The following is a 13,258-nucleotide window of genomic DNA, read 5'->3' on the forward strand; positions in this document are numbered from 1 at the left end:
AGTCATTTCTGCCTCTTGCTTCCTGATTTGGTTGCAAGAAGGAAACCACCCACTGGGGTTGCTGAGAACCAACTGACCAGAGCAAAACCTTACCCCTGCCGTCCTGTGGTGAAATGGGCAGGGATAGGGCTGTGTGTGTCCAGGCTTGCTCCTCCTCTGAACTGCAAAACTGAAGACAAGATCTAGGTTCCGGCAGAAGGGACGCTATGGTCACGGAAGTCCTGCCCCTGCTTTGCCTTGGTGAGTTCCAGGACTGGGACAGAGGGGCTTGGACTGGGAAGTGGAAGTTAAGTGGGGAAACATGGCCAGTGCGGAGATGGCAACTCACACCTACCTAATGCGTGTGATGGGTTGGAATCTGTCACCTGCATTGGTTCTGGTGCTGACACATAAGAGCTGAGGCCCCAGCATGTGCTCAGGAAATGCAGAGCTCTGAAGGGAATTCCAGCGTCTGTGCCCTCTAACCACCGCAACACTGCCAGGGATATTCCATTGGAATGTGAGGAAGGGCTGGGTTTAAAGATCTACAAGGTGAAAAGCTATGAATGAGAAGAAAAAAGTTTCTGTTTTTTGACACAGAGTCCCACTCTGTTGCCCTGGCTAGAGTGTGGCGGCCTCAGTCAATCTCATGGCAACCTCAAACTCCTGAACTCAAACCATCCTCCTGCCTCAGCCTCCCTCGTAGCTGAGACTGAAGGTACCTGCCACAAAGCCTGGCTAGTTTTTCTATTTGCACTGGAGAAGGGGGCTCGATCTTGCTCAGGCTGGTCTTGAACTCCTGAGCCCAAGGGATCCTCCCACCTCAGCCTCCCAGAGTGCTAGGATTACATGCTGAGCCACCATGCCTGGCCAAGAAGAAAATTTTCTAACCACTCTTGCCCTTAGGCTAATTTTAGCCATTGTCAGTGTGAACCAAATGTAATCAGACCTCAGCTTGTAAAAAGGGAGACCTGCATGATAATCTTGGCCCCATCATAGAGGCCCTGTAGACTTTGCACCAGCAGCTCCACCTCCCTAATTCCCAGTTCCTGCTTGCGCAGTGGGCAGTGTGGTGGACATCAGTATGCTTCATCGCCCCAGTTCCTTCCTCCCCTGGGGTAACACTTGTCCTCTGCACACACTTGTGCCCTAGAGGTGGCTTTCGATCTCCATAGGCAAAACCTCCAGCCACAGCACAAGTAAACCAAGACACTGACCTCATCCACCTCATACTCATTTCCTGCAGTGGTCACACCAAAGTGCCACAAGCCCGGTAGCTTAAAACAACAGAAATGTATTCTCTCTCAGTTGTGGAGACCAGAAATCTGAAATCAACATGTCAGTGTTGATTACCTTTTGGGGGGGAGCTGTGCAAGACAGTCTGTCCTGAGTTTCTCTTCCAGTTTCTACTTGGCGATCTTTGGCGTTCTTTAACTGGTAGAGGTGTCACTCCACTCTCTGCCTCTGCCTGTGCCTGGCCATCTCCATCTGTGTGTCTCCGTCGCTGTGTCTCTTCTTTCCATCAAGGACGCCGGTCTTATTGGATTAGAGGTTAGCCTACTCCAATTAGCTCAGCTGATTATACCCGCAAAGTATGGTTCCCCATGTTGCCACTCCTCCCTGCCAGAATTTTACTAATACCCCAAAGAGATAACCACAAGCCTATCTTTATTCTTTGTCTTTTCAAGCTAACCTAGACGCCAGCGAGCCTCTTGCCCTGAAGACAGACTTTGCCATTGCACCCAGCTCTCTTTGACTAAGCTCATCGTGATCATTTAGTAAGAACATAGGAATTGTTGGAACAGAAACTTGGTTGATAGTAGCAATGAGATGACTGACTCTAAAAGCAGGACCCTGACCCCTGGGGCCCCTGATCACCCAGAAACTGATGTCCTCCCTATCAATCCAAGACAATCCTGCTACTAACGCAGCCTCAGCCCACGGTCAGACCTCCAACTCATTCCTTCTCAGTGAATCCCGGGGGTCCACGTTCCATGTCAACACTGGGTCAAAACAAGGGACAGATGTCCTTCAACAATCTTGGGGCTCTATAGAAAGTGTAGCTTCCCCCAGAAACGACCCCCATGACTAATGTCCCCCCCAAAGCCCCATGACTGATGTCCCATTTTCCTCATAGGTTTACACAGTTCCACTCCCAGAGGGGAATTCAGGAAACAGAGTACAGAAGAGGGAGGGGATGACATCTCGTACAAATCAAAGCCACAAGTGAGGAGAGCGTCTGGGTCCAAAAATACCGTGAAGGGAGGGCAAATTCTCTCTGTTGGAATGAAGGAGATGCCCACATGCACACGCACACACACACACACACACACACACTCCATTGTGAAATATAACCTTTGCATTCATGAAGTGGTAAAGTTAAAATCTTCAATCATGGAAAATCCGAGCAGAAAACAGAAAGCGATGTTAAATGATGTATAGATGGTGAAAGAAAGATTAATCATGAAAGCAGTTCAAAAAATCAGAAAAGGTTACTGGAATTTTCCGCATACGTATAACATCTGAATGTCAAACACTGGAATAAAAGTAAAGGATAAAAAGTAAACCTTGGAAAATATCTGCAAGGAATGTGACAGGTCTTCAACAAACGCTTCCTCTGCCTGATCTCTACTCCCAGACAGGCATGTGATTGCTCTTCATTGTGGTTTCTCCTCCAGGGCTGAGTCTGGCTTATGAAGATGAAAAAAGTGGTGAGTCCTCCCACTTACTCTCTATTTATTCCCGAATCTTGCATTTCGTGACTTTTTCCTTGAATCCCCTGAATTCTAAGAGGGGCTTCACTGTCACCAAGACACTGTCACCATGACCTCTAAATTTTTTGCAGAGAAGCTTCCCAAGCCTGTTCTCAGTGCCTGGCCCAGTTCAGTGGTTGGATGTGCCAGCAACGTGACTCTGAGGTGCCAGGCTCCTTTCCACAATGCGACGACATTCGTGCTGCAGAAGCCAGAGGACTCGGAGTACCAACAAGAGCAGAGCTCAGCAGGAGAGGAAGCTGGGTTCCCCCTCACCGACGTGGGGCCTGGGGACGCTGGGACGTATGTCTGTGCTTACAGGACAGGAGCCTCCCAAGCGTGGTCTGACAACAGTGAGCCCATATGGCTGGTGGTCACAGGTGAGAAGGATGCCCCAGTCTGCCATTTGATGCACATGTTCCTTCTCCTGTGGCAGCACCTGACTGAGGAAGGAGAAGGCATCCAGGAGATAAAAAGATACACACAAGACCTCGAATGTAGGGAAATGTAGGAATTGAGTGTGGAGCAACATTCCCTTCTGGTGTTCTGAGTGGGCCCCAATGATGTGGATGTGGGAGAGTGTTTTAGAGTATAGTTGATGATGGAAAATTTGAGGTAGAATATAGCCACAGGATCGAGAGGTGAGTGCCACTGAACCGTTCACAGTTCCTGAGAAAAGGGGGCATGCCATGCTGGAAGGGCCATGTGGGGAGGTAGACGGAGGGGGAAAACCATGGGTGAGAGCTTTCATTGCACTTTTGTGGGAAGTAGCAGGCTTAGAACTGTCTCTGGGAATAAAAGCTGTCCCAGATAGTCTCCTATGTGGTCCTCGGGTGATTTGGGCAGGAAAATGGTAGCCCTGAATGTGAGAGCCCAATATAGGAGGTGACTGGGAGTTTATTTGAAAAAAACATGCTCAAGGGCAAGTTGTTTACTAGCTCTACAAGTTAACTAACCCTGGAAGGACAGTCTCTTCAGCAAGGCCCCAAGATGTCAAAGCATCATTTACAGGAAGCAAGAGATGTGGTTAATAGAAAAATAGATGAGAAAGTCCCTAAGGACGGGGGGCAGAGGAAGCCCTGGCCCTTCCCTTTACCTCCACTGCCTTGTCCCCTTTAGGATCACTCCCAGAACCTTCCCTGTCAGTCCACACAGACCCTGGCACAGCTCTAGGTCTCAGGACACTCCGATGTCTGACTCCATACAATGGAACTGAATGCATGGTAATTGTCCTGCTGAAAAATGGGATCCCAGAACCATCGAAAGTCAATGAAGTAAGAAAAAACCAAACTGGTTTAACACTCTGGAATATGACAAGCAGCGACAGTGGGAACTACAGCTGTGTATACTACCAGTGTGATTCCCCACACTTGGGCTCCTTTCCCAGCAACAGCCTGGAGATCTGGGTGACAGGTGAGGACAGGGTGACAAGACTGACTTTTGATACATACACAGCATTTTCTATGTTTCAGTCTCCATGACAAGTAATTTATCCTGTTAACTCATTCAATCTTTACTTTCTCTGAGGATGGTTGTGTTGTTAGCTTCTTTTTGCTTATAGAGGTGAGGTGACCTCCCTAGTGTCATGAAGACAGTTGGCCTCGTAGTTACTGTTCAAACATAAATGCAAAATTATTTCCTTTTTATGCCAAAGCATAAGAGCTAGAACTCTGTGAAGGATGCAGGGAAGGCAAATAATGAAATACATGGCTAAGAGAACTTGTTGCGTGTGAAAGTGTAGCAGGAATGGTGCAAGTGGGTGGGAAAATGATAAAAAAAAGTGAGGAGGGTACATGTGAGAGGGTTGTGACATAAGCGATTTGAGATCACAAGAGGGGGACAAGAAATAATTGTGCATCACTTTCATCTATTGATCTACTTACCCACCCATCCACACATCCATCCACCCACTCACTCATCCATCCATCCATCCATCTATTCATCAATTGCTCAACAATATTTTTAATGACTACTGTTATTCCAGCAGGACAGGCTGGCTGCTGATGGGAAGCCCCTGGAGAAACCTTAAAATCATTAGTAGAAATAGCCATGTGTCTACACAATGGCTAAGCCTGGGTCATTGTGAGAAAGTGAGCACTTAATCGTATTTCGCCTCTAATTACCCTCTTTCTAAGGTTCATGATTAATGATACTTCACCAATGTGCTCATCACCCTGATATTCATTTCACATCCAACAGCTTTTCCTTCAAGTCTTAAGAGTTGTTATACCCATACCTTAACACTAAAACCTCAGTGATGAGTTGCCACTTCTTAGTTACATTTTCTGGCATGTCATCAACTCTTTCCTGATTCTTCACCTCTTCCTGGCTGTATTACATTAAAAGGTGGGCATAGTATCAGTATTCAGGGGTTCATTTTCCAAGTCAGCTTTCCACATACAGACTGTTTGCTCCTTTACAAATCACTTCATTATACTACTTCTTCCTTATTATGAAAAGGAAATATAAATTCTTCTGCTACCAAAAAAAATTAATGTAAACACCTGGCAGAAAATGACTGTCCATTTGCCCTTCAGAGGCAGATGATTTGGTATGTTCTGAGCATACTGGTCTCTGACCAGTAGGAGTTCACAATCTCTTTTGGAAGAAAGAAAGAAACAAGAACAAAATATTAAATTAATTAGAAAACACATTATAGGCGGAGAATAACCAAGAGACATTATTTTGGGAACCTATGGCTACATAACAAAATACCAAAAATTTAGGAGCTTAAAACATCCATTTATTATCTCACAGTTTCTGTTGTCAGGAGTCCAGACACAGCTTAGCTGAGTTCACTGCTTTAGGTCTCACAGGATGTGGTCAAGGTGTCAGCTGGGACTGGGTTCTCATCTGGTGGCTTGACTGGGGAAGGGTACACTTCCCCACCCCTGTGGTTGTTGCAATATTTGATTTTTGCATCTGTAGGATTTGGGGCAAATTGCTTCTTCGGAGCTTTTAAGGAGAGAGAGGGAGACAGAGAAGGAGAACCCTGGCAAAACAGAGTATTACATAATGTCATATAAACATGGGAATGACAGTCCATCCATCATCTTTGCCTTACATGTTGGTGGGAAGTGAGTCACAGGTCCCCAGGTTCAAGGAGAGGGGATTACACACAGGTGTGAGCACCAGGAGGGAGGGCTCATGAGGGCCTCTTTGGAGTCTGTCCACCACAGCATTGAAGAAAGAGAATGTCCCAACCACACTGACATCTGGAGAAGAGCCCTCCAGGGAATGAGAAAGCAGAAGTGTGAGTGATCCTGGAAGGACTGAGATATAGAAAGGAGGACAGAGAAAAGGGAAGGAGATCTAAAGGAGGTTGAGAGGGAGAGCAGGACCTACAGCATGTGGGGTTGCATAGGGGTTTGACCTGGTCGTGGATTCTACTCTGAAAGAACAGAAATCCACGTATGGAGTTGAGTTAAGCGTGGCATGGCTTTATTTACATGCTGTCAGAGTCTTTATGGCCACTTTTGGAAAATAGGGGGTTGGATGTAGCAAGAGTTGCTACATTTCAGGCAACAGGACATTTTGTTTTATTTTAAGGTATTTAATTGACAAATAAAGATTATACACAGAGGGTGACAAAAACATGTATACGCATTTTAAGAAAGGGGAAAAAACTGTATTAAAATTGTAATACTCAACTCATACTTGTCTTCTGCAATTACAAGAGATACAAGATACAACATAGAAAATCACAAACATTACCGGTGTGTGTCAAGTATAACAATTTGAATTCAGTTTTTCCCTTTCTTAAAACGTGTAACATTTTTCGGCACCCTCTGTATATTCGAGGTGTATAAGTGGCGATTTGGTATTCCTCTGCATCCTGTTATGGCTATGATGGTCAAACTATCCACACGTCCACGGCCACCCACACACTGGACTTGCTCATCTTGTAAATGAACATTTGTGCTTTTGATCAACATCTCCCATACTTTATGCTAAATAAAATATGCTGGACACAGAAAGACAAATATTGTACAATCTCACTTATACGTGGAACCTTACAGAGTGAAACTCGCAGAAGCAGAGAGTATGGTGGTTGCTACGGGCTGAGGGATTAAAATCATTTTAGTTTAGACTAGATGGTGCCACTGGGAGAGATAGATGGGAAGGGAGAGATAGGGATGGATTCTTAGGTATATTTCGAGATACATCTTTCAGGTAGAACTTACTGCTCTTGCTATGCCCTGAGCACACTATTCAAGGGATGGCAGAAAGGCATTTATCACTCCTGGAGTTTTGAATTTAGAATTTGGGTAAATGGAGGTATTCTTTGTTGAGATAGGGAAGATTGACAAGGAATAGAATTGGAGGGAGACACAATTAGTGGTGTCCTTCATAAATATTTTTGTTATTGAAAGTATTAAGAAGGGTAATATGATGCCCTGTCCCTGGTCTGAGGACCCAGGGAACATTTAGGGAAATGGAAAAGATATTCTCTTTTCTGCTTCCCAAAGAGGGCTCTAAAGGTCCCTAAGTAGGACATAAGGACTTACAGACAGTCTAAAGGTTCTCACATAATTACTGTGATCTTATTCTTGCCCCCTGTTTTCTAGATAAACCTGATGAACTTGGAGGTCTTTCAATGAAAACAGGTAAGAGAGGCCGGGTAAGGTGGTTCACACCCTGTAATCCCAGTACTCTGGTAGGCCAACATGTGTGGATTGCCTTAGCTCCAGAGTCTGAGACCAGGCTCAGCGCCTGTAGCTCAGCGGTTAGGGCGCCAGCCTCATACACCCAGGCTAGTGGGTTCAAACCCAGCCCGGGCCTGCCAAACAACAATGACAACAACAACAAAAATAGCCAGGCACTGTGGTGGGTGCCTGTAGTCCCAGCTACTTGAGAGGCTGAGGCAAGAGAATCACTTGAGCCCAAGAGTTTGAGGTTGCTGTGAGCTGTGACACCACAGCATTCTACCAAACATGACATAGTGAGACTCTGGCTCAAAAAAAAGAGTTTGAGATCAGCCTGAGCAAGAGCCAGACCCCATCTCTACTAAATATAGAAAAAAGACTAGGTGGGTATTGTGGCAGGCCCCTGTATTCCCAGCTACTTACAAGGCTGAGACAGGAGGATCTCTTGAGCCCAAGAGTTTAAAGTTGCTGTGACCCATGACACCACAGCATTCAACCCTAGGGCTGTCTCAAAAAAAGAAAAAAAACATACTTTTTGAGTTCAAATTTGTATCATCACAATTCCAAACAAAATAAAATATCTTTAAGCACAGGCACGATGTCCCCAGCCTATACTGTTATTCTCCAAAGCCACCAGAAAAAGACCCCACCCAATTGCTATGTAGAGACAGAGGTGAAATTTATCACCTAACCTCAAAGCAACACTGGGATTTCTTTCTGGTATCTGTGACTTCATTTATGCCCCACGTCAAGCTGTAGTCCATTGCTGAGTCTGATGCCAATAGCATAGTACATTATCACATTCTTGCAATTTGTAAAGAGTGATCTACTATTTGGCCAGACATGTGGACATTTCAGGGCGGACCCAGTTCAGCGGCTTATGGGGCCATATGAGGAGGAAAGTTTTGCAACAACTTAACTTCTCATTTCTGGTGAACTCCTGGGTGAAAGAAACTATGGGCTAGAAAAGGGGAGATTGAAAGGGCAACACTTGTTTTTCTGGTTTCACTGAGGGACCACTAGGATTCAAAATATCATCTGTCTCGGCGCCTGTGGCTCAAGGAGTAGGGCGCCGGTCCCATATGCGGAGGTGGCGAGTTCAAACCCAGCCCTGGCCAAAGACAAAAACAAACAAAATATCATCTGTCTTATACGCCCACCTGCAGGGCTGAGCACAGAGGGCCCCTTACCCTAGCTTAAAAAGTTGTCTAACTGAATTAAAAACCCATAATGATTGTGCGGCTTTGGGCAATTCTCTTTATTTCCTAGTACTTAATTTAGTTATGAATTTTCAATATGGAGATAGTTAATCCGTCTTGTGTGTTGAAAACCAATACATACAAAGCAACCAGCACAGAGCTAGCTCATGATAAATGATCAGTATTATTGCTCTGGATGAAAACATTCCTTGGGAATTTCCCACGTGCAAGGCAGGGTTCTATTCCTCTCTAGAGGTACTGACCCCTTTCGTCTCCCTACCTTCTGATAAAGTATCTACTATTGCTACCCTCACTTTACAGACTGGGAAACAGAAAGGAAATTCCCCTGAGGAGTCAGACGTTCCAGCTCAGAAGCTGCAGACCCAAGTTTGGAAGCCTGGCTGGCTGCCTGGCTCCTCTTGGCTGCTCTGCTAAGCCCTACCAGTGTTTTTTAGGAGCCGTGCTGATCTCTGACCTGCCCTTCCCCCAGCAGACACCAGAATCGTCTTTGTCACTGTCAGCTGCAGCTCCCTCATCCTCCTCTTCCTCTCCGTGGTCTTCATCTACAGGTGCACTCAGCCGGGTGAGTTCAGAGAAGAACGGGAAGCGGGAGAGGGATTTTTTCAGTAGGTAAATTCCTCCTGGTATTTTTTTTTTTTTTAGGGTCATCACATGAGGAATCTGCTGAGAGGTAAATAGCTGACACACCTCACGCTCCCCTTAAATCCCCTCCTTTCTTCAGAGACCCAATCTGTACACAGATGGCTGACACCCAGACCCACCCTGAGCCCCTGACCCCGGCTCATTCTGTGACCTTCCTCCTTCCTCTCTTCTCCAAAGCCCTCATTCTCTCTCTGCCCCAGACCTTTCAGATTCCTTACTTTCATGCGCTTTTTCTCTCTCTCAGAACCAGCCATTCCAAATTTCCTGAGCAGGAGGCTACAGGTCAGTGATAAAGGAAGTTAAGAGAATCACAGGACAGAAAGACGTTCTGATTCCTAAAACATGAGAACTGATTTTTTTTTTTTCCACTCCTTCGCATGTAGAGTTTTCCAAGATGGAAAGGACATCTCTCTCGGTGAGTTCTGCCCTCTAGAGGTCCCCCCAAGAACTCACTGACCACCACAGGCTAGTTAAACTCATTCTCTGGTTCTATCAATGCCCCTAACTTAAGCAGAGGAACTGGACTCCAGCTCCCAATGTCTGCTAATCATCTGTCATATGTGTGGTCTTAGGCAAAGGAGGATTGCTTGAGTCCAGGAGCTTGAGGTTGCTGTGAGCTATGATGCCACAGCACTCTACCTAGGGCAACAGAGTGAGACTGTCTCAAAAAGCAAAACAAAACAAAACAAAACAAAAAAATGTTGTCAGGGTGGCACCTGTGGCTCAGGGAGTAGGGCGCTGGTCCCATATACCGAAGGTGGCAGGTTCAAACCCGACCCTGGTCAAAACTGCAAAATAAATAAACAAATAATGTTGTCATTAACAATATTCACTGTACTATGCTATTGTATGCTAGAAATTTATTCCTTCTGTCTATCTGTATGTTTGTAAGATCTTGTCTATTTTAAACGTTTGGTTTATGGCATCGATGAATAAATTGTTGATAATAATATTGCAAGAATATAATATTACATGATCAGTAGCTGTTAGATGGTAGTTTTTTCCTCAGTACTGTATACTTGCACTAATTTCAATCGATTGTGTTGTTCCATTAATACTATAGTCAAACCTCTGAAGCATGACCATTCTAGAATGGTGCTATCCACAGAGCTTCCTGCAACAGTGGAAATATTCTTTATCTGTGCTGCCTAAGGCTACAGCCACCAGGCCACATATGGCTATTATGCATTTGAAATGCATCTGGTGTGACTGAGGACCCAAATACTAAATTTTATTTGATTATTTAATTTTTTTTTGAGACAGAGTCTTACTCTGTCATCCTGGGGTTGAATGCCATGGCATCATCATAGCTCACAGCAACCTCAAACTCTTGGGCTCAAGTGATCCTCAGCCTCAGGCTCCCAACTAGCTGGGACTTCAGGTGCCTGTCACATGGCTTGACTAGTTTTTCTATTTTTAGTAGAGATGGGTTCTCACTCTTGTTAAGGCTGGTCTGAAACTCCTGAGCTCAAGGGATCCACCTGCCTTGGCTTCCAAGAGTACTGGAATTATAGGCATGAGCCACCATTAAATTAAATTAAATTAATTACTTAAGATTAAATAATTAATTTAATTTAGATTAAATAACCCTTCATGGCTAGCAGCTACCATATTAGACCCCTCAGCTCTATACACTCATCCATAACCATCTCTTTTCCCCAAAGACTGAAGACCTGGCCCAAGGAGTGACCTATGCTGAGTTAAACGCCAATGTACCAACCAAGGCAGCTTCTGTCCCCGCTGAGGAGCCACTGAAAGTATAGAAAGAAGATGCTGAGAGCCACTGGCAGAGGACGGAGCCAGGTGGGGTGACTAGAAATGTGGAAATCCAGAGGGCTCTGTGTTCCTCACCCCTAATCCATGTCAATAAAATTAAGCTTCTCATCTTTAAAAATTCTGACTTATTTATGGATTACCCATGCCCAAGATCTCTACCACACTGTCTCTCACCCCATGTTTCCCCCTAGAACAATTCAAGGAAATAATCAATAATTATTGATCCAGAAAGTAATGACTGAACACCTCCAGGAAGCAAAACTAGCAAAACAGAAAATGGCCAGATTGATTCAGTTCAATTCAATGACCTATTGTACCCAATGAGTGGAAAATAGAGAAATTGAAATACAAAGATCAGGCCAGGCACAGTGGCTCACGCCTGTAGTTCTAGCACTTTGGGAGGCCAAGGCAGACAGATTGCTTGAGCTCAGGAGTTCAAGACCAGCCTGAGCAAGAATGAGATCTCATCTCTGTTAAAAATAGAAAAACTAGCCAGGTATTGTGGTGGGCACCTGTAGTCCCAGCTACTCAGGAGGCCAAAGTAAGAGGATCACTTGAGCCCAAGAGTTTGAGGTTACTGTGAACTATGATGACACCATGGCACTCTACCCAGTATGACAGAATGAGACTCTGTTTCAAAACACACACACACACACCTTGGCAATAATTAGGCAAAAATAGAAAGCAGACCTTGAGATGATTCATGAGGCCAGGCACGAAGCCCAGATCCTTCCTTACAGTCCTCAGAAGGAACCAACCCTCCTAACAGCCTGATTTCAGACTTTTGGCTTTCACAACTGTGACATAGTCAATTTCTGTTGTTCAAGCTGTTCAGTTTGGGGCACCTTGTTATGGGGGCCCTAGCACACCCATAATGCTACACAGATACGTTATTCATGCAGAGACACAGGGACAGGTGCACAACACATGGCTCCCAGGCACACCTACAATCTTAGAGATAGAGCTACCAGCAGTGTCAGAAACACAGACTAAAAGACACATGTAGTCATGTGAAAACACACAGACACATACACCCCCTGCTGTTCTGTATCCACAGGGGCCCCACACTCATAGTTCCTCATCCAGAGGCTCTGAATGTTTTCTAAGATGGATTATCCAGGATGTAGACCCCCTGGCCATTGCTCCAACCAGATGACCGTCCAGGATGATGAGAGGCAAGAGGAGAGTGTCTTAGTCCATCCCTGCTGCTGCAACTAAGTACCACAGACCGGTGGCTTATAAACAACAGAAATTTATTGCTCACAGTTCTGGAGGCGGGGTCATCCAAGATCAAGGCGCTGACTGACTCAGCGCTGATGGTGGCTTCCTGGTTCATGCATGGCGCCTTCTCCCTGTGTCTTCACAGTGTGGAAGGGACTAGCTATCTCTCTGGGGTCTCTATAGGGGCTCAAATCTCATTCATGAGGAAACTAATCACTTCCCAAAGTTCTGACCTCCTAATACCATTACCTTGGGGGTTAGGTTTCAACCTATGAATTTTAATGGGGACACAAACATTCAGTCTATAGCAGCCATGTAGTTGAACCTGCCTGTATCCAGCTTTTTTTTTTTTTTAATTGTATTTATTTTAGATACATTCCACTTTAGGCAAGCCCAGCCTAACCAGGAGCTCCCAGGAATGCAGCATTTTGAGGAGGCCACCTCTTTGCCCCACAGCCCCACTGCACAGCCCCTGGTGGATGAAGTACTGAAGTCACAGCAGGGAGCAGCTGGGGGTGGGGGAGTATCTTTCTGCTTTTCTAGCCACAGAGAGTCATTCTTTTTAAAATTTGGAAGTTCTTGGTGACCATCTGTCCCACCATGTGGAGGAAGCCAGTCTTTAAGGAGAAACACAAAGATGACTCAGAAAACATCCGGGAAATGAGAATGAGTAACAGTGCCTTTCAGCTTTTGTTTTCTTGGTTCTAATTGCTTCCAAAACTCAGCATTCCTTCACTCCCTGCAGTTTTCTTGTTCAATCATTCTTGAACCCAAGAAAAGGGAAAAAGCCAAAGAAAAAAAAGAAAAAAATAAAACAGAGTCCTCCTTTGAGTCTAAGCTAGTCTGAGAACAGATTTTGTTTTGATCAAAGAGTGCTGGCAAATATCAAAATTGAAATTGATGGTCCTTGTTGAAATTGATGGTCCCAATAGTATCATTCATGGACACCTACCCATACTCCTTTAATAGTTACTACAGGAAGTCTTGATATGTGCCAGTTTTCTTTTGTTTGGTCCTTACA

The 13,258-nt window shown here is 45.1% G+C and overlaps 1 protein-coding gene across 1 annotated transcript; it reads left to right on the top strand.

Moving 5' to 3' along the window:
• VSTM1 (V-set and transmembrane domain containing 1) lies at positions 1-11,125 on the top strand. The gene is made up of 10 exons (XM_053604470.1): positions 1-240; positions 2,658-2,690; positions 2,825-3,112; positions 3,852-4,145; positions 7,301-7,339; positions 9,068-9,160; positions 9,241-9,268; positions 9,485-9,522; positions 9,624-9,655; positions 10,905-11,125. Exons 1-10 carry the CDS (start codon positions 207-209, stop codon positions 11,001-11,003), a joined length of 978 nt encoding a protein of 325 aa, XP_053460445.1. The 5' UTR covers positions 1-206; the 3' UTR covers positions 11,004-11,125.
• The last annotated feature ends 2,133 nt before the right edge of the window (positions 11,126-13,258 follow it).

Source organism: Nycticebus coucang, chromosome 10, assembly GCF_027406575.1.
Source record: "Nycticebus coucang isolate mNycCou1 chromosome 10, mNycCou1.pri, whole genome shotgun sequence".
NCBI lineage: Eukaryota > Metazoa > Chordata > Mammalia > Primates > Lorisidae > Nycticebus > Nycticebus coucang.

Bases quoted from the DNA above. Each gene is read 5' to 3' on its own strand.
- VSTM1 (XM_053604470.1), top strand. From the start codon at position 207: ATGGTCACGGAAGTCCTGCCCCTGCTTTGCCTTG. The intron at 2,691-2,824 runs GTGAGTCCTCCC...AATTTTTTGCAG, and splicing joins TTATGAAGATGAAAAAAGTG to AGAAGCTTCCCAAGCCTGTT. The intron at 9,523-9,623 runs GTCAGTGATAAA...CTTCGCATGTAG, and splicing joins TCCTGAGCAGGAGGCTACAG to AGTTTTCCAAGATGGAAAGG.